General features: G+C 44.1%; 1 protein-coding gene across 3 annotated transcripts in view; it reads right to left on the reverse strand.

Annotated features, from left to right (window-relative positions):
• mtmr1b (myotubularin related protein 1b) overlaps positions 1–25,463 on the reverse strand; it is a 66,377-nt gene that overhangs the window by 23,982 nt on the left and 16,932 nt on the right. For all 3 annotated transcript variants that reach the window (XM_059976734.1, XM_059976732.1, XM_059976733.1), the window contains 10 exons: positions 20,305–20,399; positions 19,271–19,381; positions 16,277–16,378; positions 13,710–13,793; positions 11,974–12,123; positions 8,842–9,030; positions 7,243–7,428; positions 5,835–6,041; positions 3,530–3,622; positions 631–744 (listed from right to left, as the gene is read on the reverse strand). In XM_059976734.1, the coding sequence (XP_059832717.1) occupies positions 631–744; positions 3,530–3,622; positions 5,835–6,041; positions 7,243–7,428; positions 8,842–9,030; positions 11,974–12,123; positions 13,710–13,793; positions 16,277–16,378; positions 19,271–19,381; positions 20,305–20,399 (1,331 nt within the window). The remainder of the gene's footprint in view (positions 1–630; positions 745–3,529; positions 3,623–5,834; positions 6,042–7,242; positions 7,429–8,841; positions 9,031–11,973; positions 12,124–13,709; positions 13,794–16,276; positions 16,379–19,270; positions 19,382–20,304; positions 20,400–25,463) is intronic.

Here is a 25,463-nt window from a genome sequence, read left to right on the forward strand (position 1 = left end):
CAGTTTCCTCTCAAATTCCAAGGACAGATAGTAAGATCATCTTTACTTGTCAAATGTACACTAAAACACAGTGAAATGCGTCGCTTATGTCAAATCAAATCTGCAACGATTGTGCTGGGATTGTCTTTGGCGCACGGTTAGGGTGAGTGAGTTGTGAGCAAGCTATGTTAGCGGGGGATACATTGAGGGAGAGGTTGTTTTCTTGACACCATTGTGTCAGGGTGATGACTTCTTCACTGTAGACTGCCTCGTTAATATTTGAGATGAGGCCAATCATCTGCAAAGTTAGCAAGTTGGAGCTGTGGGCAGTGACAGTCATGCAGCTGTCTAGCACATCCCCCCACCCATCCTCCAACCTATCCACCTGGATGAAACCCACCAGTGTTGGTCATTGACACAAACGATGCCTTTCACTGTCCGTTTCGATGTACACATAACAAATAAAGCTATTCTTATACAGTACATTAATGCTGATGGAAATGCGACTCCTGAACATTTGCTGTGATTGAAATGTCTGTGGCTTTTCAGCAAAAAGCTTTATATAATACAAGCCTCCTGTTATAATGCACAGGGTCTGAGAGGTAGAACTTGGTTCTATCCGTCCCATTCAGCACCATTCTCATCACCTACCTCTTTCACTCTCTGTTGCTCACAATTGTACAAGAACGTCCCAAACAGGCAGCTGTACAGATGGTCCAGGATGGTCAGCAGGAAGAGCTCATTAAATTCAAACGCTGCCGGGAACTAAATCAGGAGAAATACAATATGTAAATGCAGAGAGCAAACAATCGCAATTACTCACAAGCAGAAGGTGAAAGAAATCTGAAACGTAACAATGGAATGGAAGTATTCCAATTTACAGTGGATCTCAGCTGCATCTAGGAGTTATGGTTGGGGTATGTGAAATAGGGGAGAGCGTATTACAGCACAGTATGATGATGGGCCAACCTTAAACGCTACTCCAGGATAAATCTAACATTTCCCTCCTACATCATCATCATCATCATCATGTGCTGTGTCGTATGACATGGGCAATCATGGTCTTACCATTCCGGGGAGAAAAGTCCTAGCTCACTCAACCTTTCCTCCTAAGACATGCTCTCTAGTCCAGGTGGCATCTTGGCAAATCTCCTCTGCACCCTCTCTAAAGCTTACAAATCCTCTCTATAATGTGGCAACCAAAACTGAACGCTATACTCCGAGTGTAGTCCAACCGGAGTTCTACAGAGCTGTAACATTACCTCACGGCTCTTGAACTCAATCTCCTGACTAATGAAAGCCAAAGCACCTGATGTCTTCTTAACCACCCTATCAATTGCAGACCTGAGAGATCTATGGCCATGGATCCCAAGATCCCTCAGTTCTTCCAAATTGCCATTAACCTTGCGTTCTACCTTCAAATTTGACCTTACAAGTAAATCACTTCATACTTTTCCAGGTTGAACTCCATCTGAGAGGAGAAAGGCAGATTTGAGCAGAAGTATGGCAGACAAACACAGAGGCAATAACAGAGGCGGGACCCAAAGGGGGCAAAGTCACTGACACAGAGGGAGGGACCAATATAGAGATGTATATTCCAGGGTGCAGCAGTAACAATGGTAACAAAGTCACTGTTTAGTCTACAGTCCAATTGAAATTAGTGTACTAGAAGAGGGATAATTTGATACACCTCTTTGTCATTCATCAGAGATTATCCTGAAGGTGAGGAAGTACAGTTTTATCACAGTCATAGAGAAACAGCGTCACCATATCCAGGCTGGTCATCAACCACTCATTCACACTAATCCTCCAGAAAGACAAAAGATTCTGCAGATCCTGAAAATCCAGGTAACACGCACAAAATTCAGCAGGTCAGGCAGCAAGTAAGGAGAAGAATGATGTTTCAGGTCGAGACCCTTTGTCTGGACTGGAAAGAAGAAGAAACTGGAATAAACAGGTGGGAAGAGAGTGGTCCTGATGAAGGGTCTCGGCCCAAAACGTTGGCTACTCTTTTCTCACGGATGCTGCCTGACCTGCTGAGTTCTTCCAGCGTTGTGTACGCACTCTAAGAGAGAGGAAAAAGTTGAAGCTGGTAGATGAGAGGTGAGACAAGGTGAGGGAAGGTGGGATGACGTGAGAAGCTGGAAGGGGATAGCTGGAAAAGGTAAAAGGTAAAGGCTGAATAAAGGATCTGAAAGGAGAGGAGAGTGGACTCCCCCTTGGGAGAAAAGGAAGGGAGCACTAGAGGAAGTGATAGGCAGGTGAGGAGAAGAGAATGGAACACCAGAATGGGGAATGGAAAAAGAGAGAAAGGGACAGAGAAGAAATCCTCCATTAATCCCACATTCTCATCAACCCTCCCAAGATTCCATCACTAACCTCTGGACAGTTACAGTGGTCAATTAATCAACCAACCCACAAGTAAAGACCTGAATAGGAAGAACACTGAAACCCTGGACTTAGGTGGCTTTACCTACAGTATGACATTACAGGGGAGGTACTCTACAGTTCCCAAGCAGCAACCTACAATGACAGAAATGGTGGCAGTGCTGTCTGAGAAGAGGTGGTGAAGGCCCATTAGTGGCAGCTCACCTGTGGAGGAGGTGTCAATGAAAGGAAATGAATAAGAACAGAGGAGACTTTGGAGAATTCACACAGGACACTGCAGCTGCAAGAGGTGTGTGAAATAAAAGAGAATGCTGGAAATACTCAGCAGGTCAGGCGGCATCTGTGGAGAGGGACCTTTCATCAGAACAGTTCAAGACTGATTATCAGTGTAATTCAATATTAAGTCAGAAAGGCTTCTGCAAACCCACTAGATGCCCAGATGATCTGCTCTGGTGAATGCTGATTTAAGGGGTGCAAGTGAAGTCAACCCAAGTAAAGAGACACCCAGTGCACCAACAAGGACCAAAAATGCCTCCCTACTTTGAACTCTCACTGCCTCAGTAAAGCAGCCAGCATAATCAAAGATCCCACCCACCGCAGACATTCTCTCTTCTCCCCTCTCTCATAGAGCAGAAGATACAAAAGCCTGAAAGCATGTACCACCGGGCTCACAGTTTCTATCCCACTGTTACCAGACTCTTGGCCTCACAATATACCTCGTTACGATCCTGCACTTGTTAACCTGCACTGTACTTTCTCAGTAGCTTTTACACTTCATTCTGCATTGCTACTTTATTATCTTATTCAACCTTAATTTGATAACTTGTGTAATAATTTGATCTGTATAAACAGTATGAAAGACAATCATTTCACTGTACCTTGGTGCAAGTGACAGTAATGAACCAACAAACCAACACTAATATACCTCAGAATCAGGGTTAATATCACTGACACATCATGAAATGTGATGTTTTATGACAGCAGTACAGTGCAATACATAATAACAAAAACTAAAACTTATAGGAAGAAATATATATAAAAAAAACACATGAAATAAGTAGTGCAAAATGAGAGGAAAAGTAGTGAGGCATTGTTCATTGTCCGTTCAGAAACCTCACAGTGGAGGGGAAGAAGCTGTCCCTAAGATGTTACATTCACATACCTGTCTTGTCATCTGCCACACACAATCAATGAACTGAAGGAAGATGGGCGAGCGATCAGCAGCTGCATGGTTCTCATCCCCATGTCCTACTCTCTGAAAGGGAGAAAGAGATTCGCAATTACACAAGAATCTGCCTGAACATGGGATGTCACAAAGCACAGTAGATCTAATGAATATAACCAGCTTCACATCTATGATGTTTGAATCCAGTTTAATTCCGACCCTCCATTCCCATTCCAACATGTTGGTCCATGGCCACCTCTACTGCCAGATGAGGCCACTCTCAGGTTGCAGGAGCAACACCTCATATTCCTACTGGATAGCCTCCACCTTGATGACATGAATATCGATTTCCCCAACTTCCAATCATTTCTACCCTCCCCCTTCTCTCCTTTCATTTCCTCATTCAGGCTCCTCTCTTACCCCTTCTCCTCACCTGCCCATCACCTCCTGCTGGTGTCCCACCTCCTTCACTTCCTCCAAGGTCCACACTCCTTTCCTAACAGATTCCTTCTTCTTCAGACATTTACCTTTTCCACCTTCTCCCAGTTTTTTTACTTCCTCTCCCATGCCCCCACACCCATCTTCCCCCTCACTTAGCTTTACCTATCATATTCTAGTTTATACTCCTTCCCCCTCCCCCACTCTCTTAGTCTGACTTCTTCCCTATTCCCCTCCAGTCCTAATGGAGGATCTCAGCCCAAAACATTGACTCTTTTTCATCTCCATAGATACTGCCTGACTTGCTAAGTTCCTCCAGCATTTTGTGTGTCGCTCTGGAAATTTCCAACGTCTGCAGAATCTCATGTTGATAACCAAGTACGACCAACTTTATACCTTAAGGAACACATTTGTTGCTTTGTGCATAGCAAGAAACCAGGAACAACACTGACCAGCTTCAATGATGTCTTCTAAAAGATAAAATATTTGCCAAGAGAATGAAAGATCATTAGGCCTAATTGGTCCATTCTGAGCAAGACTCCCATCTAATCATTCCTCCATTTGCCCATATTTGGCCCATTTCCCTCTAAACCAGGGGTTCCCACCTTTTTTAAGCCATTGACCAATACCATTAAGCAAAGGGTCCATGAAACTCAGGTTGGGAATTCCTGCTCTAAACCTTCCTATCCATTTGCCCGTCCAATCTTGTTAATGTACCTACCTAAACCACTTCCTCAGGCAGCTCATTCCAAAGACTGTCCTCTGTGTGTGTGTGAAAATTTTGCCCCTCAGTTTCCCATTAAACCTTTCCACTCTCACCTTAAACCTATGCCCGCTACTTCTGGATTCCCCAGTCCTTAGAAAAAGACTATTTAACTGAGTCTCCCTATGCCAGTAATGATTTTAATTACCTTATAAGATCACTATGCAATCTCCTTCACTCCAGGGATAAACAGACCCAGCCTATCATTCTCCTAGACTCCACCAAATAAAGCCCTTGGCTCTCAACCTCCAACTGAGTCTGCTGATTTAAATAATAAGATCTTCTAGAGGACAGGCATGGATTTATTTTAATGCTCCTTCTCAAGGTGGCACTGGGAAGAACTTAGAACTCCTCATGAATTGCTGTGACTTGGATTGTGTGCTCAATCTTTAGAAGGGAAGCTTAAACCACTTTAGTGAAATCCATACTCAATTTCCCCCTCAGGCTGGTCGACTAGAACTAGAAGTTGAAGGGTTAGGGCGAAACACCTAAGGGGCACCTGAGGGGGAACTTCTTCACTGGGTGGGTGCCGCGAGTGTGGCACAAGCTGCCAGAGGATGCAGGCTCAATCGGTTTCCTCTGGCTGCTCCAGTTTCTACACAAGGGGCGCTACAGTACCAAAGCAGTTATCGCGACGCTATTACAGCCCAGGGTGTTGGAAGTTCAGGGTTCAATTCCTGCGCCCTCTGTAAGAAAGTTTGCGCATTCTTCTTGCGTGCGTGCGGGTTTCCTTCGGGTGCTCCGGTTTCCTCCCACAGTCCCATGATGTTTAGGTTAACCAGTCGTTGTAAGTTGTCCCATGGTTAGACTAGGGTTAAGTGGATGGGTTGCTGGGTGATGTGGCTCAGTACACCAGGAGGGCCCGTCCGCACTGAATCTCGAGATAAATTTGAGATAGGTACATGGATGAGATGGGTATGGAGATCTCTGGGTCAGGTACAGCTAGATGGGTCTAGGCAGAAGATCTGGCTGGCATGGACTAGATGGGCTGAAGGGCCTGTTTCTGCGCTGCAGTGCTCTTCGACTTCATTCGACGCCGTACCAACCAAAGTGATTCCAATCTGCTCACTCCTGACTGTGCTGCTCTCCTGGTTTACTTACAACTGCAAATCTGTGCCCAAAACTCAGCCATTCCTTCTCCAGCAGGACTTCAAACCCCTTGATGGTTCGGTAGTAGCTGTCAAGGATTAGCATACTGAGGGACGTGAGCTGTGAAGTGCGATCCCAGCCATCGCTGCAGTGGACAACAACCGAGGTCTTCGCAGATTCAACCTTGTCGGCAATGCGGACTGCTCCGGCCAACAGGATCTGCGAGACGGAACGGAAGAGCCAGTTCAGATTCAGATATTTATCACAGGTACATCAAAACATAGTGAAATATGTCAGAAACTAGAGAAAATCTGCAGATGCAGGAAATCCAAGCCACACACACAAAATGCTGGAGGAACTCAGCAGGCCAGGCAGCATCTATGGAAAAGAGTACAGTTGACGTTTTGGACTGAAATCCTTCAGTCCTGCTGAGTTCCTCCAGCATTTTATGAGAGAAATACGTTGTTTGCGTTAGCAACCAAAACAATCTGAGAATGAGCTGCAGATAGCCCCCAGGTTTCGCCACACATTCTGGTGCCAAAATATCATGCCCAAAACGATCAGCAGGACAACACAAGAAACAACAGCAGCAGCAAAACAAGCGTCTCTCTACCTATCCACACACAGGCCGCATCCAGGCCTCCAGTCCTTGTCCCTGGACTTTCAGACTTACAGACACTGGACTTCCAACTTCAGATTTTGTCCCAGTACTCAACAAGCATGGGTTCCACCTCTGAGGTTCTGGGCTCGCACAAGCCCCCAGGTTTGGTGATCCAGACCCACGTGACGCCCCCGTGACTACAGGGGTTGCTTCCCACACTCTCACTTAATTGTTCATCCGGGCATAACTGGGCAGCATGAACTCATTGGGCTGGAAGGACCAGGTACCATAAAATAATACATGCTCCTGCCAACAATACTCTCCTCCAAGAGGACCACAACCTTGTTGTAGGGTTTGGAGGCTTGTGTGCCTTAATGACCCAGAGAGCTATGTTGGCTTGAGTCTGGGCCTTATGCTTTCGCTCTTAGTAGGGTCACCCAAGCCAAACAGGTCAAAGGTTAGAGGTCAGACTAAGAGTGTGTGTCCACCAGCCCTCCAGGTTTTTGGGTTCAGCTCAGGGCTAACAACCATGACTGGTAAAACAAATCTGTTACAGAAACAGCAATGAAGAATCCTTCTGCATCTGTGTAAGATGGTATTCCTGAGTCTCCACCCAGGACTTGCAAGGCTGAATGAAAATCGAGAGGAAGCTACTGACATGATGAAGGAAGCCCTGAACACTGCTAGAGATGGAGGACCTCCATTGCTGCTCTAACTGCCAATGGCATAGCAGACAGAAGTAAATAAGAAACAATTGTGCCAATGAATAGATACAGTTTAGAGGGGGACACAAAATCAGGACAGGAAATAAAGTCTCACCCGTATATACTCTAGCCAATGAGTTGAATCGATATTTGACAGCCACTTGGATTCGTCTATGACTGGGTAAACAAAGTCCTTCAGTTTCCTCAGAGACTCCCTCATGACATGGATATTATGAATCTCCAAGAAAACAAGCTCGGCATTTGAGTAGGCACTTTCACTCTCAAAGCCTCCTCCTTTGGCCTGAACAATGGCAACAAGAACGCATGCATCAATGGAAATTTGAAGCGAGCAATCGTTAAACATTTTTAAACACATAGAAAGTGATGTCCCACTGCATAAATGCAGTGGCTGAGTTTACTAAACAAACACAACACAGGGGAATCTGCAAATCAGTCAACTGAAGACACGAGACTGTACTTTCGATCTTTGGGATTCTCAAAGATCCTTCCTAATCTCAAACAATTGTTTGAAAACAAGATGGCAGCCCTCATCCGAGGAGAGCAGACTAACCTTGTTTTTTTTATTTTCTTCAGGAAAGATTTACAGTTTTCAATTGAAATCACTGACCCCACACCACCCCCCGTGCTCCAGTAACTGTCTGACCCCATTCAATTCCCACCAACCCAACCCCACAGTTATTTATTTTAGTACCTCAAAAGGAATTCATTGAGTAGCACACAAAATATTACGGATATACTCTCATTGGCCACTTTATTAGGTGCACCTGCTTGTCAATGTAAATATCTAATCAGCCAATCATGTGGCAGCAGATTAGAAGTATGCAGACTTGTCAAGAGGTTCCGTTGTTGTTCAGAACAAACATCAGAAAGGGGAAGAAATGTGATATAAGAGACTTTGACTCTGAAATGATTGTTGATGCCAGACCAGGTGGTTTGAGTATTTGAGAAACTGCTGATCTCCTGGGATTTTAGCGCACAACAGTCTCTAGAGTTTACAGAGAATGGTGTGAAAAACAAAAAAAAAAATCCAATGAGTAGCAACTGTGTGGGTGAAAGGGCCTTTTAATGAAAGAGGTCAGAGGAGAATGGCCAGACTGGCTCAAGCTGACAGGAAAACGTGGCAGCAACTCAAATAACTACACGTTACAACAGTGGTGTGCAGAAGAGCATCTCTGAATGCACAACATGTCGAATGTTGAAGTGGATGGGCTACAGTGCAGAAGATCATGAACATACACTCAGGGGCATTTAATTACATCCAGGAGGTACCTAATAAAGTGACTGGACGAGGGGGGAGACAGGATAGAGTCGAGGTATGAGGAGATAAGTTCAGTGGGGCATGAACAGACAGAAACACTGGGCCTCCTAGAATGCCCTGCTTGTGGATTTTGGGCAAGAGATAGAAGTGGGAAATGCTGGGTTGGGAACCATCGGGTTTGAAGCTGCAGAAGGAAAACCTCCTGATGTAGGCCTTCAACCCAAAACATCAACAATTCTTTTCCCTGCAAAGATGCTGACTGACCCTCTGATTTGCTGCTGTGGGTACTTTGTTGCTTGTAAAGCAGTCGTTCTGCCTACAAAAGCGTTAGGTGATTGTAAACAAATCTAGTGTAATGGTTCATGGGCTTAGGTTCCAGCAACATTTTTTTTAAAACATCCACTTTACCCCCTAAACAACATCCACAGTTGGCACCTTATTGGCATCTGCAACGCTGTTCTGTCGAGCGTCGAAGATAGTTAACTTGTGAGACTGAGCATTAGCATCCATGATGGTCTGTAAGTACTTCTCATCTTCCTTGCATCGCTTGTCACTGGGTCCAACCATCGGCTGGCTGCATCTGGTAATCGTCGCTTGGGTTTCTGGATGGATCCATGACAGGACCTGGGAGGGAAGAAACAGCGAGGAGTTCCAGGCATCAGTCATATTCAATGGCTCACAAGCATTTGAATCAGCAACAAAGCATTCACTGAGTCGTACAGCATGGAAATAGGCCATTCAGCCCATCTACAACAGGGCAAACTGTTATTCTGCCTTATCCCATCGAACCACACCTGGACCACAACCCTCCACACTCCTCCCCTCTGTGTACTTAGCCAAACTTCTCTTAAATGTTGCAACTGAACCCGCATCCACCATTTCCGTCAGCAGCTCATCCCACACTCGCACCACCGTCTGAGTGAAGAAGCTCCCCCTCATGTTCCTGTTAAATATTTCACCTTTTACGCTTAACCCACAACCTCTAGTTCTAGATTCACCCAACCTCTGTGGGAAACCAGACTGCATTTAACTTATCTATACTGTATCCCTTACAATTTTGTAGCCTCTATCAAATCTCCCCTTATTCTCCTATGCTCTAGGGATAGATTCAATCTTCCCCTTATTGCAGGTCCTCAAGACCAGCAACACCTCTGCACTCTTTCAATATTATAAATATATTTGCCAGAGATAGGTGACCAGAACTACACACAATACTCTAAATTTAGCTTCACTAATGCCTTCTACAACTAACATAACATCCCAACTCCAGTACTCAATTCTTTAATTTATGAAGGCCAATGTGCCTAGAGCTCTCTTTATGACCCTATCTAGCTTTGACGCCAATTGCAAGGAATTATGGATCTGTACTCCCATATCTCTCTGTTCCACCACACTCCACAATGCCCTACCAGTCACCATGTAAACTATCCTGGTTTGTCCTCCCAAACTGCAATGCCTCATACTTGTCTGCATTAAATTCCATCTGTTATTTTTCAGCCCATTTTTCCAGCCAGTCCAGATCCCGCTGCAAAATTTGATAGCCTTCCTCACCGTCCTCTACGCCCTCCAATCCTGGTGTCATCCGCAAATTTGCTGAAAAATTACCCTTCATCCAAGATATGCCATTAAAAGTTTCTTATCCATGTACCTGTCCAAATGCCTTTTGAAAGTTGTTATTGTACCTGCCTCAGCCACTTTCTGACAGCCCGCTGTATATGCAAACTGCCCTCTGTGTTAAAACTGTGGTTCACAAGTTGCTATTAAGTCTCTCCCCTCTTAACTTAAAGTGCGTCCTCTAGTTCTTGATTTCCCACCTTTGGGAAAAACATCTCATTCATTCACCCTATCTAAGACCCTCAAGATTTTTATACACCTCTATAGCATCATTCTGTGATCCTCGCATGTCCAATTCACCCCATAACTCAGTCACAGGTCCTAGCAACACCCTAAACAAATTTCATGTCATACGTCAGCGATAATAAAAGTGATCAACCTCTGTTCTGATGCCTCTGCATTCGAGGTCTCTCCATCGAGGCTGTCAGAAGAAGTTACCGAAACTCTACGATATATAGATTGGACTGGACTCCTTTCGGTTTTATGTCTTTTATATTGTGTATTTTCACCCATTTAATTTTGAGCAATTTAATTGTGGCGTGATTTGTCACTTTTTTTTGTGCAGGAGGGTGCTGGGGTTTGATATTCTTGCAGTTTGCCGATTTGTTTTTCTGTGTGGGGGAGAGGGATTGTTGCTTTTGTTGCCAATTTCTGTGTTTTTTGTGTCGGGGAAGTGATTGATGTTTCTTTTTGAATGACTTCCAAGGTTTTCTTTGTTTCGTGGCTACCTGGAGAAGACAAATCTCAGAGTTCTATACAGCACACGTGCAATTACACACAATTAAATGAATCTATGAACCTTATAAACCTTTGATTCTGATTCAACACTCCACGTGTGGCCTCACTTATGTCTTGTACAACTGCAGGCCCTGAGGATGAAACAAGTTTAATCATTTGGCCTCTCTCACCTGCTCTACACTTTGATAAGACCTTTGATAACTTCAGTGTTGCTTTCCTGCACTGACACCATATCCCTCGACTCCACTAATAAACAAAACCTGCTGACCCGCACTCTAACTCAGAGCCTCCTCGGCCCTCTTCTTTGGAGAATTCCGAATGACTGAAGAGATTTCTTTTTGCCTCTATCACAATAGTTGGTTTATCATTCTTGGACCGTCAAGCGAGGGAAAGAACATTCAGCAGCCACCTTGTTTGGGCTCTATTTGAGGGAACGCTGCGTGCCATGTGACACTCGCAGAGACGGTAAAGGATGAGGCTGATTTCACTCCCACATCGGAGTTGTGCGGGAATATAACATACAGTTGGAATCAAAAACTTTCTAGCTGTGGGAATGAGTAGGGGTAACCACAGAGCTGAGAAATTAGCTGCTTCAGTTTCAGTGCAGTGTCCCGGACAGCTCTCGTGTTCCAGCTACTTTAGCCCACCAGAGTCTGTGAAACTACAATGTGGGTGTGCCAACTCCTGTAAACAAGAAGTTTCCCCTCATGTTCCCCTTAACCTTTTCACCTTTCACCCTTAACCCACGACCTCTTATTGTAATCCCACCCTACATCAGTGGAAAAAGTCTGCTTACGTTCAGCTTAGCTATAATCATAACCTCATAATTTTATTCCATCAAATCTCCCCTCAGTCTTCTATGCTCTAAGGAATAAAGTCCTAACCTATTCAAGCTTTCCTTATAACTCAAGTCCTAAAGACTCGGCAACATCCTTGTAAATTTTCTCCATACTCTTTCAACCTTATCTACATCTTTCCTGCATGTAGGTGACCAAAACTGTGTACATCATTGAGATATGAACCATAAGACCATAAGACATAGGAGCAGAATTAGGCCATTGAGCCCATCGAGTTTGATCCACCATTCGATCATGGCTGATTTATTATCCTTCTTAACCCCATTTTCCTGCCTTCTCAATGTAAAACTTGACTCACTTACTAATCAGGAACCTATCAGCCTCAGCTTTAAATGGTGCACAGCCAACAACAACTTACCGGAAATCGGCCACTGGCCCGAAAAGCTGCCACTTTGCAAAGGTCATCGTCCTTGACGCTGGTTGGTATGACCACAATTGCCGGGTATGTGTCACAGAGTTCATAGCTACTGTTGACTTTAGATATTGTCCAGCTTTCATTTGGCAGGCCCTATGACAATATTGTTTAAAAGTCAAAGTGAATTTATCGCCAAAGTACACATATGTCACTATATATTACCTTGCGATTCATTTTCCTGCCGACATTTACAGGAAAATAAAGAAATACAATAGATTTTATGAAAAAATAGGCATAAACGAAGACCAATATGCAAAGGAAGGCAAATTCTGCAAATAAAAATTAAATAATACTTAGAACATGAGTTCAACATCCTTGAAGGTGAGTCTGTAGGTTGTCGAATCAGCTCAGAGTTGAGGTGGGTGAAGTTATCCACATTGGTTTAGAAGCCTGATGGTTGAAGGGCAATAACTGTTCCTGAACCCGGTGGTGTGGGGGCTAAAGCTCCTCTACTTCCTGACTGACAAATAACGAGAAGAGAGCATGGACTAGATGGTAGGGGTTCTTGTGAGAGCAGAGTAAATATGCTCAATGGTGGGCAGTGCTTTTCTTGTGGCAGACTGAGCTGTAGCTACCTCTCTCTGTAGCTCTTTTCTTTGTTTTGGAAAGGAAAATAAAAGTTCCAAAAAAAAAAGGCCGAAACAAAATTCTGCTGAACTTTGAGCAGAAAACAAACTGCTAGAGGAACTCAGCATGTAGAGCAGCATCTGTGTCAGTGAAAGAAATTGTCAATATTTCAGGTCACCCCTATCCCTTAGATTTCGGCATCTGCAGTCTCTTGCGTCTCCATTTCACTGCTGAACATTTAACCTTCAACCAAATCGGACATCTGCAGAACTTTTCTGGGTCCGTGACCTTAGTGGCATATGTTTTCAGTTTTGTATCTTCTGCCCGATGGGAGAGGAGAGAAGACAGAGTGTCTGGTGTAGGTTCATTTGTTCGTTATGTACCATGTCATATGACATGGGCCATCATGGTCTTTCCAAACCTTTGGCAAAGTTTTCTGCAGAAGTGGTTTGCCACTGCCTTCTTCTGGGCAGTGCCTTTACAAGACAGGTCACCCCAGCCAATTTCAATACTCTGCCTGGCGTCATAATCAGGACTTGTGATATGTACCAGCTCCTCATATGACCATCTACCACTGCTCCAATGGCTTCATGAGGCCCTGATCGGGGGTGGCTACCTTTGCCGTAGGGTGACCTGCAAGCTAGCAGAGGGAAGGAGTGCCTTACACATCCTTTGGTAGAGCTGTATCTCCACCCTGCTACCCTCAGGGGTAGGTAGGGTTTTTAAATGCACGGGGTGCTTTACTGAGGCAATGAGGAGTGTAGGAAGAGTCCACAGTGGGGAGGAGTTTTCTGTGATGAGCTGAGCTGTGTCCACAACTCTGTGGTCGCATCCCATTGCTATGGTGAGTCAGGACTATGAAAGCTGGTCTATGAACGTGTGGTATGACGGAGATACTGAACCAACACACCTCAAAATTACAGCCGTTACCAACCCCAGCTCAGGAGCTAGAAGAGAAAACTTGTGTTGGCTGTCAACACAGATGGCACAATTCAGTGTATGCTGCAATGGACATGTGATAAATAAATACATTAAATAAAGCACACATTGTTTAAAAAAAAATATCCTTGCACAAGAGTGTGTGGAAACCAAAAGAAACAAAATTGACCGACCTGTCTTTTATATTCCGCAACAGGGTCGTACACCTTCCAACCCTGCACCGGGAAGTCCTCTTTGTATTTCATTGCAAAAAGTGGCTACACGGGGACAAAGAACACAGAGGCTCAGCAAGACAGCATTTCATTATTGAATACATATATGCTACTTGGAACAGCAGCCTTGAGACCAAAGCAAAATGCTGCTGAACTCTGTTTCTGTCTAATGCTGCCTGTCTTCCTATATCTATCCAGCACATTCTTTTACTTATTTAAAAACACGAGGAATCCCCATGTACTGTAGTGACTGACACAGCACCTAATGACGATGATGATAATAGTCCAACACATTAGCTACTTGCCTAATGAGGCTGACTGAATATCCTGGAGTGTAGCTCTGATCATTAAATGAGTACACAGCACCGTCTGCGGTCAGCAGGTGCATGCCCTGGGTATACTAACACGTTGTGCCATGGGTCAGGACAGGGGCAGAGGGACTGGAGGGAGAAGGTGTTCAGGAGGCAAAGGTGTCCTTGGAAAACAGAAAGAGAGGAAAGGAGAGAGAGAGAGAGAGAGAGAGAGAGAGAGAGAGAGAGACAGTGAGGGAAAGGAGGAGAGAGTGAGATGGAGAGAGAAAAATTAAAAGGGAGTAAGGGAGGTAGGGAAGGGTGTGAGACTGGGAGAGGGGGAGGTAGGGAAGGGGTGAGAAAAGAGAGAGAAAGAGGTGGGAGCGAGAGTGAGAAGCGGGGAAAGGGAGAGGGAGAGGAAAGGAGGAGGAAGAGGGAGAAGGAGGAAGATGGAGTGAGAGAGAAGAGATAGGGAGGGGAAAAGGAGAGGTAGTGAGAGGGAGAGGAAGGGAGAAGGAGGGAGAAGGAGGAAAACAGGAAAAGAGGGGGACAGGAAGAGAGATGGAGGGACAGAGAGAAAGAGGGAGAGGAAGAGAGATGGAGGTAAGGAGTGGGCGGCTGGAAAGGAGTTTGCCTTGTTGTTGTTCTGCTGACAACAGTGGCCATGCGATGCAGCCGCCAGAACGAGGAATTTGCCAGCTGCTCCGAGCACATCCTTGGGTGTATTGGTTGTTAATGCAGAAGTCGCATTTCACTGTATTTTCAGTGTATGTGTGATAAAAACGGAATCTAAATCTGAATCATAGGATCGAAAGAGGGCATGACAGCACGATGATCAGTTCCATTTGCAACCTTTCAGCAAATGATACAATCTAGACCCAGGCCTCACTCAGACCTGAGACTGGCCAACAACCACCTTCAACAAGCAAGAGTCTAAGCAATTACAAGTTTTTGTCGTTATATCTGAAAACAATGCCCTTCCTGCTGACTGCAGAACGTGGCTATACTGGATCATAGAAGCTCTTTTCTTCCTTCTTCTTTACAGTTCTAAATACAGTGGATTCCGGTTAATCGGGCTATTGCTTAATCAGGGCAGTAGCATTCTAGACTATAAAACCATAAGACATATGAGCAAATTTAGGCCTTTGGCACAACAATTCAGCTCTGCCATTCAATCATGTTGGATTTATTTTCCTCTCTCAACCCTATTCTCCCGCTTTCTCCCTGTAACCTTTGGCACTCTGACTAATCAAGAACCTATCAACCTCCACTTTAAATGCACCCAATGACTTGAACTCCACAGCCAGCTGTGGCAACAAATTCCAGACACACCAGCCCTGGGTAAAGAAATTCCTCCTCATCTCTGTTCTAAAAGGACATGCTCGTATTCTGAGGCTGTGCCCCGAGTCCTAGAGTCCCTCACTATGGGAAACATCCTCTCTACATCCAGTCTAGGCCTTTCAATATTTGACAGGTTTCAATGAGATCACCCCTTAAAATGAGTACAGGCCCAGAGCCATCAAATGCTCCTCATACATTAACCCTTTCATTCCTAGGACTATTCCCATAAACCTCCTCTGGACCATCTCTAATGCCAGCATAACTTTTCTTTGATTTGGGTCCCAAAACTGCTCACAATACTCCAAATGTGGTCTGACCAAAGCCTTATAAAGCCTCTGGATAACATCCTTGCATTTATATTCTAGTCCTCTCAAAATGATTTTTTTAGTTATTTATTTATTGGGATTGCAGTGCAGAACAGGTCCTTCTGGCCCTTGGCACCTAGCAAACCCTGATTTAACCCTAGCTAACCACAGGAAAATTTATCATGACAAATTAGCCTAACAAACAGTACACCTTTGGACTGAGAGGGGAAATCAGAGCACCCAGAGGAAACCCACACAGTCATGGGGAGAACATACAAACTCCTTACAGGCAGCGGCAGGAATTGAACCCAGGTCGCTGGTACTGTAAAGCGTTGTGCTAAGCACTATGTTACCTCGCCATAATCAAGAGAAAGCCTACAGATGCTGGAAGTCAAAGTAATCCACACAAAATGCTGGAGGAAGCCGAGACGGTTCATCGGGACTGCTGAGTTCCTCCAGCATTTTGTGTGTATCATGCTACCCTGTCTCCCACTAATGTTGCATTTGCCTTCCCTACTCTCCCTTCAGGGAGAGTCACTGTTTGAGCATTCTAAAATGAATTCCAACACATCGCAGTGGCAGGCAAACTTACCAAGTTTTTTGAGACAGGAAAGGCATACAGGGTAAGATTCTCAAAGATCTCCAGTTTGGCATGTTCTTCCTGCTTGTAAGCAAACCGTAGGTTTCTCATATCCTGTTGAAAAAGTTGGGCAATATCATGTCAAATCACTTCCAGAAATAATGAAAAACACAGGACGTTGGAGAATTTAAATCCATGCAATTAAATGTGGACCTTGTTTTAAAAAGAAACACATCTGGGTGGAAGGGAGGAAAGAAGCTTGCTTTGCTGTTGTTGTTGTTTTACTGCTTGTTGGGTTCTATGTTGTTCTGCTGAGCATTGTGGGTGTGTTACGTTGGCATCAGAATGGTGGTGACACTTACAGGCTGCCCATAGCATATCCTCGGTTGTGTTGGTTGTTAACACAACGAACCCACTTCACTGAACGTTTCAATATACACATAACAAATAAACTTGAACCTTGAAAATACCAGATTGTTAGAGCACAGAAAGTACAGCACAGGAACAGACCTCCAGCCCACGATGTTGTGTCAAACTAATTTAAATAGTTATTGAATGCTGAACGAATCTAATCCCTTCTGCCCGTATCCCACCATTCACTGAAGATGAGGTGTTTATTTAACAACCTCTAAAACACAGCTATCATATTTGCCTCCACTACCAACCCAAGCAGTGTGCTCCGGATACCTACACTCTCAAAGACGCGTAACGATGTACATGATACATGTGATAAATAAATTTCAATCTGGATCTGAAACTCTGTGTGTATAAAAACATACCCCACACATTGCCCTTGAAGTTACCCATTCTCCCCTTAAATATATGCCCTGCAGTGTTAGACATTTCACCCAGAGAGAAAGGTATCGCCTCTCTCCTCCATTCCTTGCCTCTCATAATCTACCGGATCTTCACTCAGCCTTTGCCGCTCCAGAGAAAACAACCCAATTTATCCAACCTCTCCTTATTGTGAAACTAACTTGGCTCACTAACCTGCCAGTCAGGGAAGAAAACTTTCCTTCAGCAGCTGGTGTGGCCTACACGTGACTTCAGTGGTCAACCTGAAACTACCTCTGCAATTCAGGGGCATTTGGGGTGGGCCATAAATCAAAGCAAATTTATAATCAAAGTACGTATTCATCCCCATATACTACCCACAGATTCATTTTAGAACACTACAGCTCAGTATAGGCCTTTCAGCCCTCCATGTTGTGCTGACCCATATAATCCTTAAAAAAAAGTACTAAACCCACACTACCCCATAACCATTTTTCTTTCATCCATGTGCCTGTCAAAGAGGCTCCTAAATATCCCTAATGTTTTAGCCTCCACCACCATCCCTGACAAGTCATTCCAGGCATTCACAACCCTCTGTGTAAAAAAAACTTACCCCTGATGTCTCCCCTAAACTTCCCTCCCTTAATTTTGTACATATGCCCTCTGATGTTTGCTATTGGTGCCCTGGGAAACGGGTACTGACTATCCACCCTATCTATGCCTCTCATAATCTTGTAGACCTCTATCAAGTCCCCTCTCATTCTTCTACGCTTCAAAGAGAAAAGTCCCAGCTCTGCTAACCTTGCTTCATATGACTCGTTCTCCAAACCAGGCAAATCTGGTAAATCTCCTCTGCACCCTCTCCATAGCTTCCACATCCTTCCTATAATGAGGTGACCAGAATTGAACACAGTAAGACCTTCTCATGAAACTAAAGAAGTGCAATAGAATTTATAAAAAAAAAACGTATGCATAAACAAAGACTGACCATGAACCAACGTGCAAAAGACTAATTCCCAGCTCCAGCTCAGGAAGCTCTCATCCTACAACCGTCAGGCTGCTGAAGCAGCACAGACAACGTCACTCACCACAGCACCAAAATGAACACAACCTATAGACTGAGATTCAAAGATCCCACAATTCATGTTTTCAATGTTTATTTATTTATTTGCTTGTTTATTTAGTTTTTGCAGTCTGTCTTCTTTTGCACAATGGTTGCTTGTCAGTTGTTATGCGTCGTTTTTCATTGATTCCATTGTATTTCTTTGTTCTACTGTGAAGGCCCGCAAGAAAATGAATCTCAGGGTAGTGTATGGTGACTACCCTGTACTCAAATGTGCGATAAACAGGTAGCTAAAAATCGAGATCATGACCTGGTGAGTCTTTGAAAGTGGGTCTGTAGTTTGTGGAATCAGTTCAGTGTTGAGGTGACAGAAGTTATCCATGCTGTTTCGGGAGCCTGAAGGTTGTAGGAGAATAACTCTTTCTGTATAGATGCTGCCATTGCATGTCACGTTCTGCAATGAATATCTAAAGACCAGCTATGCCAGGGAATGCTAAAGTGCACAAGCTCTGGACCATAAGGTGGCATAGCCTGGCAGAGACGCGGCTTCACTCCCAACCTCAGTCTGTTTGTGTGGAGTTTGCATGTTCGCCAGGTTCCCACTAGGTGCTCCCAAGAAGTTGATGGAGAGATGACTGGCAGAATAGGTTAAAGTAGGATTAGTGTAAACTGGATGATGACAGTCAGCACAGTATTGGTGGGCTGAACAGCCAAGTTCCAGGACCTTCTATGACTCTATAAATTAGTTGAAGCAAAATGAAATACAAACTGCTATACGGTTAAGTGCACCAGCAAATTAAAATGTGCTTTCTACATTACTGCAAAGTGCAGAGGAAGGCAGAAACTCAAAGGGTCACTGCATACAAGCTTCCAGTAGAAGTGGTAGAGGCAGGTTCAGTATTGTCATTTAAAGTAAAATTGGATAGGTATATGGACAGGAAAGGAATGGAGGGTTATGGGCTGAGTACAGGTAGGTGGGACTAGGTGAGAGTAAGCGTTCAGCAAGGACTAGAAGGGCCGAGATGGCCTGTTTCCATGCTGTAATTGTTATATGGTTATATTCTGGAAGGGGGCAGCAAAAAGGTACAAACACGGACTTCACTCACAATACTACTCCCTAAACAGCACTTGCTGATGTTGAACAGTGACACAAAGTTGGGAAATTTTACCTTACACACAATCTCCAGGCCACAGGAACTAGCACCGTGACCTTGAACACCAGCAATTTTTTCAACACGGCTCACGACCCCAAGTGGAACATCAAGTGTGAAAGGGGGATCCTGGAATATAATCAGAATCAGTTTTCTTATCACTGACATATGTCATGAAATTTGTTTTTCAGCAGCAGTACAGTACAATACGTAAAATTTACTATAAAGTGTAATGCACAAAACTCTATAAAATTACAATAAGAAATGTAAATATACTTAATAATGTATTCAACTGAGTATTGCAAAAAGTGTGCAAAAAATAGTAAGGTGGTGTTCATGGGTTCATTGTCCATTCAGAAATTTGATGGTGGAGGGGAAGAAGCTGTTCCTGTAATGTTGAGTGAGTGTCTTCAGGTTCCTGTACCACCTCCCTGATGGAAGCAATGAGAAAAGTGGGCACGTCCTGGATGGTGGGAGTCTTTAATTTTGGATGCCACCTTCCATCATTAAGATTAATGATGGAAGATGGATAAATGATGGTAGATTAATTAACCGTAGTAAATTGCCCTTAGTGTGCAGGGGAGTCGTAGAATATGGGAGGAGTGAACTGGAAAGAGGGAATTTTTTGAAGACGTCTTCGATGATCGCAAAGTTGTAAATGAGGATATTGTTTTTTTGTTAAGCCAACCCGCAAATCAGAGAAACACACAGCTCAGAATTTTATTTATTTTAAATACAGGTGCCCCTCCCCCCCCCACAAAGGTAGTGCGTTCCTATGAAATCTTTCTTAAGCCGAAATGGCGTAAGGTGAAGAACCATTAACTTATATGGGAAAATTTTTCATAAAAGCGAAAATCCTCTTTGTAATGTGAAAACAGGTTACTAATGTAAGCCTTTTGTAAAAGCGAAGTGGCGTAAAGCGGGGGACACCTGTATAGCGATGACATCCACCTTGACTTCTGGCTAGATAATTAATAATTACAAGAATTAATGGCCTTGATTTTAGCAGTCCATTGAAATCCAAGGACTCGCTTGAGGCCTGTTGAACTTACACGCTCCACGCTTTTGAAGTACAGTTTGTAGTTAGTCAAAGTCAGTGTCCCACTGATAGCTCCAATAAAAGGGCAAATGTATGTGACGTCTTTGGCTATGGAGAAAACACATGAATTTCAAAACTCTATTTCTCTACCTCATTTCACCAGTTTGCACACCTGCCAAGAAAATATCTCTACCCCTCATCGAGCACCTTCGCTCCGTCCACCACAAAAGGCAGGATCTCCTGGTGGCCACTCATTTCAATTCGACTTCCCATTCCCATTGCCATTCTGGTATGCCTGTATCCATGGCCTCCTCTACTGCCGCAATCAGACCAAACTCGGATTCAAGGGGCAGCATCTTGTATTCCATCTGGATAGCCTCCAACCTGATGACATGAAAATCGATTTCTCCAACTTCCACCGTCCCTCCTTCTGTCTTTTTCCATTTCCCCATACTTGCTCACCCCTTCTCCTCTCCACACCTGCCCATCACCTCCCTGGTCCCCCTCCTCCTTTCCTTTCTCCCATGGTTCACTCTGCTCTCCTATCACACTCCTTCTTCTTCAGCCCTACACCTTTCCACCTATCACCTCACAGCTTCTTATTTCACCTCCCCACACAACGTGGTCTTCCCTATCACCTGACAGCTTGTAGTCCTTCCCCCTCGCCCCTCCCCTATCTTCTTACTCTGGCTTCTGCCCCCTTCTTTACCGGTCCTGATGAAGGGCCCCAGCCTGAAACATCGACTGTTTGTCCCCCTCATAGAAGCAGATAGATGGCTTAGTGTTCCTGCAGTACTCTGTGTGTGGTGATCTACAGAATATATTGGTTGACATCTGTTCCGTCACTTTTTATACATTTATAACTTGCTCATTAAAAGTAAATCACAGATGAGAGGACATAAGGAACGAAAAAGAGATAGAACAGCGCTGTGGCACAGCGGAGAATGCCGCCATCTCACAACTCCAGGGACCCAAGTTCAATCCCGACCTCCGATGCTGCCTCTAAGGGGTCTGTACCTTCCCCCTCTGTCCATATGCACTTCCCCTTGATGCTCACATTCCCAAAGAAATGGGCTGGTTTTATTAGTTGCTCATTAACTGAAATTTGCCCCGATTGTTGCAGGTTGTTGACTTGCTGTGAAAGTGGGGATGACAGGCTTCGGGGAGGGGAAACTAGTGGGGAAACGTGATTGCTCTGTGATCCACCATAGTCTTGGGGAGTCCTTCTATGTCATAATGAACTAAGGAAAGGATTTTGCAGGGAAAAGAGTACAATCACATATTAAAGAAAACAAGTTTCACGAGGATTTGAAGATGGGGAAAGTGCAGGCAAAGATCAGAGGAAGGCTGGATTCACAACAGCCTCCCCTCGGTGGACTTCGTCCACACTCCTCGATCCCTTGGTAAAACAGCTAGTATAATAGCAACGACCCCATGCTCCCTGGACCTTCTCTCTTTGTCCCACCCATCAGAGAGTACATATAAGAAGCCTGAATACACCCACCTCCACTCAATAGAGCCTGCCTATCCCACTGTTATAAGACTATTGAACTGTTTCCTGATACAATAAAATGGGCTCTTCACCTCATAGTCTGCCTCGTTATGACCTTGTCTGACAGCACTGCACTTTCTCTGTAACTGCTACACTCTATTATGCATTCTGTTATTGTTTTGCCTGTAATGGTTCAGCACAGGCTAGATGGGCCAAAGGGCCTGTTTCTGTGCTGTACTTTTCTATGGCTCCACTACCTCAACGCACTGTTGTAGTGAAATTATCCGTATAAGTGGCATGCAACACGTTTTTCCTCATACCTGAGACAATAAAAAATCAATTTACATCAGGAAACAGTAAATGTGTAAAAATGTGTGGAGGGGAAGAAGGGAAGTCAGGAATCACCAATTCTAACATAAAGGAAAGTAACTGCTATCACTCAATAACAGGAGATTCTGCACATGCTGGAATTCTAGAGTAACACACACAAATGCTGGAAGAACTTTCTATAGGGGCACATTGAGAACATCCTGACTGGCTGCTTCACTGCCTGGTATGGGAACTGTACCTCCCTTAATCGCAGGACTCTGCGGAGAGTGGCGCGGACAGCCCAGCGCATCTGTAGATGTGAACTTCCCACTATTCACAACATTTACAAGGACAGGTGCATAAAAAGGGCCCGAAGGATCATTGGGGACCCGAGTCACACCAACCACAAACTGTCCCAGCTGCTATCATCCCGGAAACGGTACCGCAGCATAAAAGCCAGGACCAACAGGCTCCGGGACAGCTTCTTCCACCAGGCCACCAGACTGATTAACTCATGTTGACACACCTGTATCTCTATGTTATACTGACTGTCCCATTGTACATACGACTTATTATAAATTAGTATAAATTGCACAGGCCACATTTAGACGGAGACGTTACGAAAAATTTTTACTCATCGTGTATACAAAGGTTGTAAGTAATAAAGTCAATTCAATTCAATTCAACTCAGCAAGTCAGGCATTTCTATGGTGAGAAATAAACATCTGGTGTTTCGGGTTGAGTCCCGATGAAGGGTCTTGTCCTAAAACGTCGACTCTATTCCTCTTCATAGTTGCTGCCTGACCTGCTCAGTTCCTTCAGCATTTTGTGCGTGATCACTTAATGCCCAGACCAATTTGAAAACATTACAGCTGTGCTTCGTACCAAAGGAAGAAACAAAAAAGAGGCTATTCAACCCCTCAATCCTGATCTCCAATTAAATTCCATCACTGATCTTTAGAGTTACGTCCTTTTTATTCCAACATTTTTTGACATCATGAGCAGAAGATGGGACCAAGCACATGGAGAAATAGGAAAGTGGGGGTTGTCAGTGCAGGGGAGAGTGGGACTTCATTCTTGATAACAGCAGCAAAGCTGCAATGCTGAGGCTTTATAGGACATTGGACAGACCGCACTTGGGATATTGTGAGTAGTTTTGGGCCCACACTCTAAGAAAGGATGTGCTAGCACCAGAGAGTGCTCAGAAGAAGTTCACAAGAATGATTCCGGCAATGAAAGAGTTAATATATAACCATATAACAATCACAGCACGGAAACAGGCCATCTCGGCCCTCCTAGTCCGTGCCGAACTCTTAATCTCACCTAGTCCCACCTACCCGCACTCAGCCCATAACCCTCCACTCCTTTCCTGTCCATATACCTATCCACTTTTACCTTAAATGACACAACTGAACTGGCCTCTACTACTTCTACAGGAAGCTCATTCCACACAGCTATCAGTCTCTGAGTAAAGAAATACCTCCTCGTGTTTCCCTTAAACTTCTGCCCCCTAACTCTCAAATCATGTCCTCTCGTTTGAATCTCCCCTACTCTCAATGGAAACTGCCTATTCACGTCAACTCTATATATCCCTCTCAAAATTTTAAATACCTCGATCAAATTCCCCCTCAACCTTCTACTCTCCAATGAATAGAGACCTAACTTGTTCAACCTTTCTCTGTAACTTAAGTGCTGAAACCCAGGTAACATCCTAGTAAATCGTCTCTGCACTCTCTCTAATTTATTGATATATTTCCTATAATTCGGTGACCAGAACTGCACGCAATATTCCAAATTTGGCCTTACCAATGCCTTGTACAATTTTAACATTACATCCCAACTTCTGTACTCAATGCTTTGATTTATAAAGGCCAGCGTTCCAAAAGCCTTCTTCACCACCCTATCTACATGAGACTCTGTTATTCCTAGATCTCTCTGTTCCTCTGCATTCCTCAATGCCCTACCATTTACCCTGTATGTTCTATTTGGATTATTCCTGCCAAAATGCAGAACCTCACACTTCTCAGCATTAAACTCCATCTGCCAACGTTCAGCCCATTCGTCTAACCGGCATAAATCTCCCTGCAAGCTTTGAAAACCCACCTCATTATCCACAACACCTCCTACCTTAGTATCATCGGCATACTTACTAATCCAATTTACCACCCCATCATCCAGATCATTTATGTATATTACAAACAACATTGGGCCCAAAACAGATCCCTGAGGCACCCCGCTAGTCACCGGCCTCCATCCCGATAAACAATTATCCGCCACTACTCTCTGGCATCTCCCATCTAGCCACTGCTGAATCCATTTTATTACTCCAGCATTAATACCTAACGACTGAACCTTCTTAACTAACCTTCCATGTGGAACTTTGTCAAAGGCTTTGCTGAAGTCCACATAGACTACATCCACTGCCTTACCCTCGTCAACATTCCTCGTAACTTCTTCAAAAAATTCAATAAGGTTTGTTAAACATGACCTTCCACGCACAAATCCATGCTGGCTACTCCTAATCAGATCCTGTCTATTCAGATAATTATTAATATTATCTCTAAGAATACTTTCCATTAATTTACCCACCACTGATGTCAAACTGACAGGTCTATAATTGCTAGGCTTACTTCTAGAACCCTTTTTAAACAATGGAATCACATGAGCAATACGCCAATCCTCCGACACGATCCCCGTTTCTAATGACTTCTTAAAGATCTCCGTCAGAGCTCCTGCTATTTCTACACAAACTTCCCTCAAGGTCCTGGGGAATATCCTGTAAGGACCCGGAGATTTATCCACTTTTAAATTTCTTAAAAGCGCCAGTACTTCCACCTCTTTAATTGTCATAGGTTCCATAACTTCCTTATTTGTTTCCCACACCTTACACAATTCAATATCCTTCTCCTTAGTGAATACTGAAGAGAAGAAATCGTTCAAAATCTCTCCCATCTCCCTCGGCTCTACACATAGCCGACCACTCTGATTCTCTAAAGGGCCAATTTTATCCCTCACTATCCTCTTGCTTTTAATATAACTGTAGAAACCTTTCGGATTTACTTTCACCTATTTGCCAAACCAACCTCGTATCTTCTTTTAGTTTTTCTAATCTCTTTCTTAAGATTCCTTTTATATTCTTTATATTCCTCGAGCAATTCCTTTACTCCATGCTGCCTATATCTATTGTAGACATCCCTCTTTTTCCGAACCAAATTTCTAATATCCCTTGAAAACCATGGTGCTTTCAAACCTTTAACCTTTCCTTTCAACCTAACAGGAACATAAAGATTCTGTACCCTCATAATTTCACCCTTAAATGACCTCCATTCCTCTATTACATCCTTCCCATAAAACAACTTGACCCAATACAC

This window comes from Hypanus sabinus, chromosome 8 (genome assembly GCF_030144855.1).
Source record: "Hypanus sabinus isolate sHypSab1 chromosome 8, sHypSab1.hap1, whole genome shotgun sequence".
Taxonomy (NCBI): Eukaryota; Metazoa; Chordata; class Chondrichthyes; order Myliobatiformes; family Dasyatidae; genus Hypanus; species Hypanus sabinus.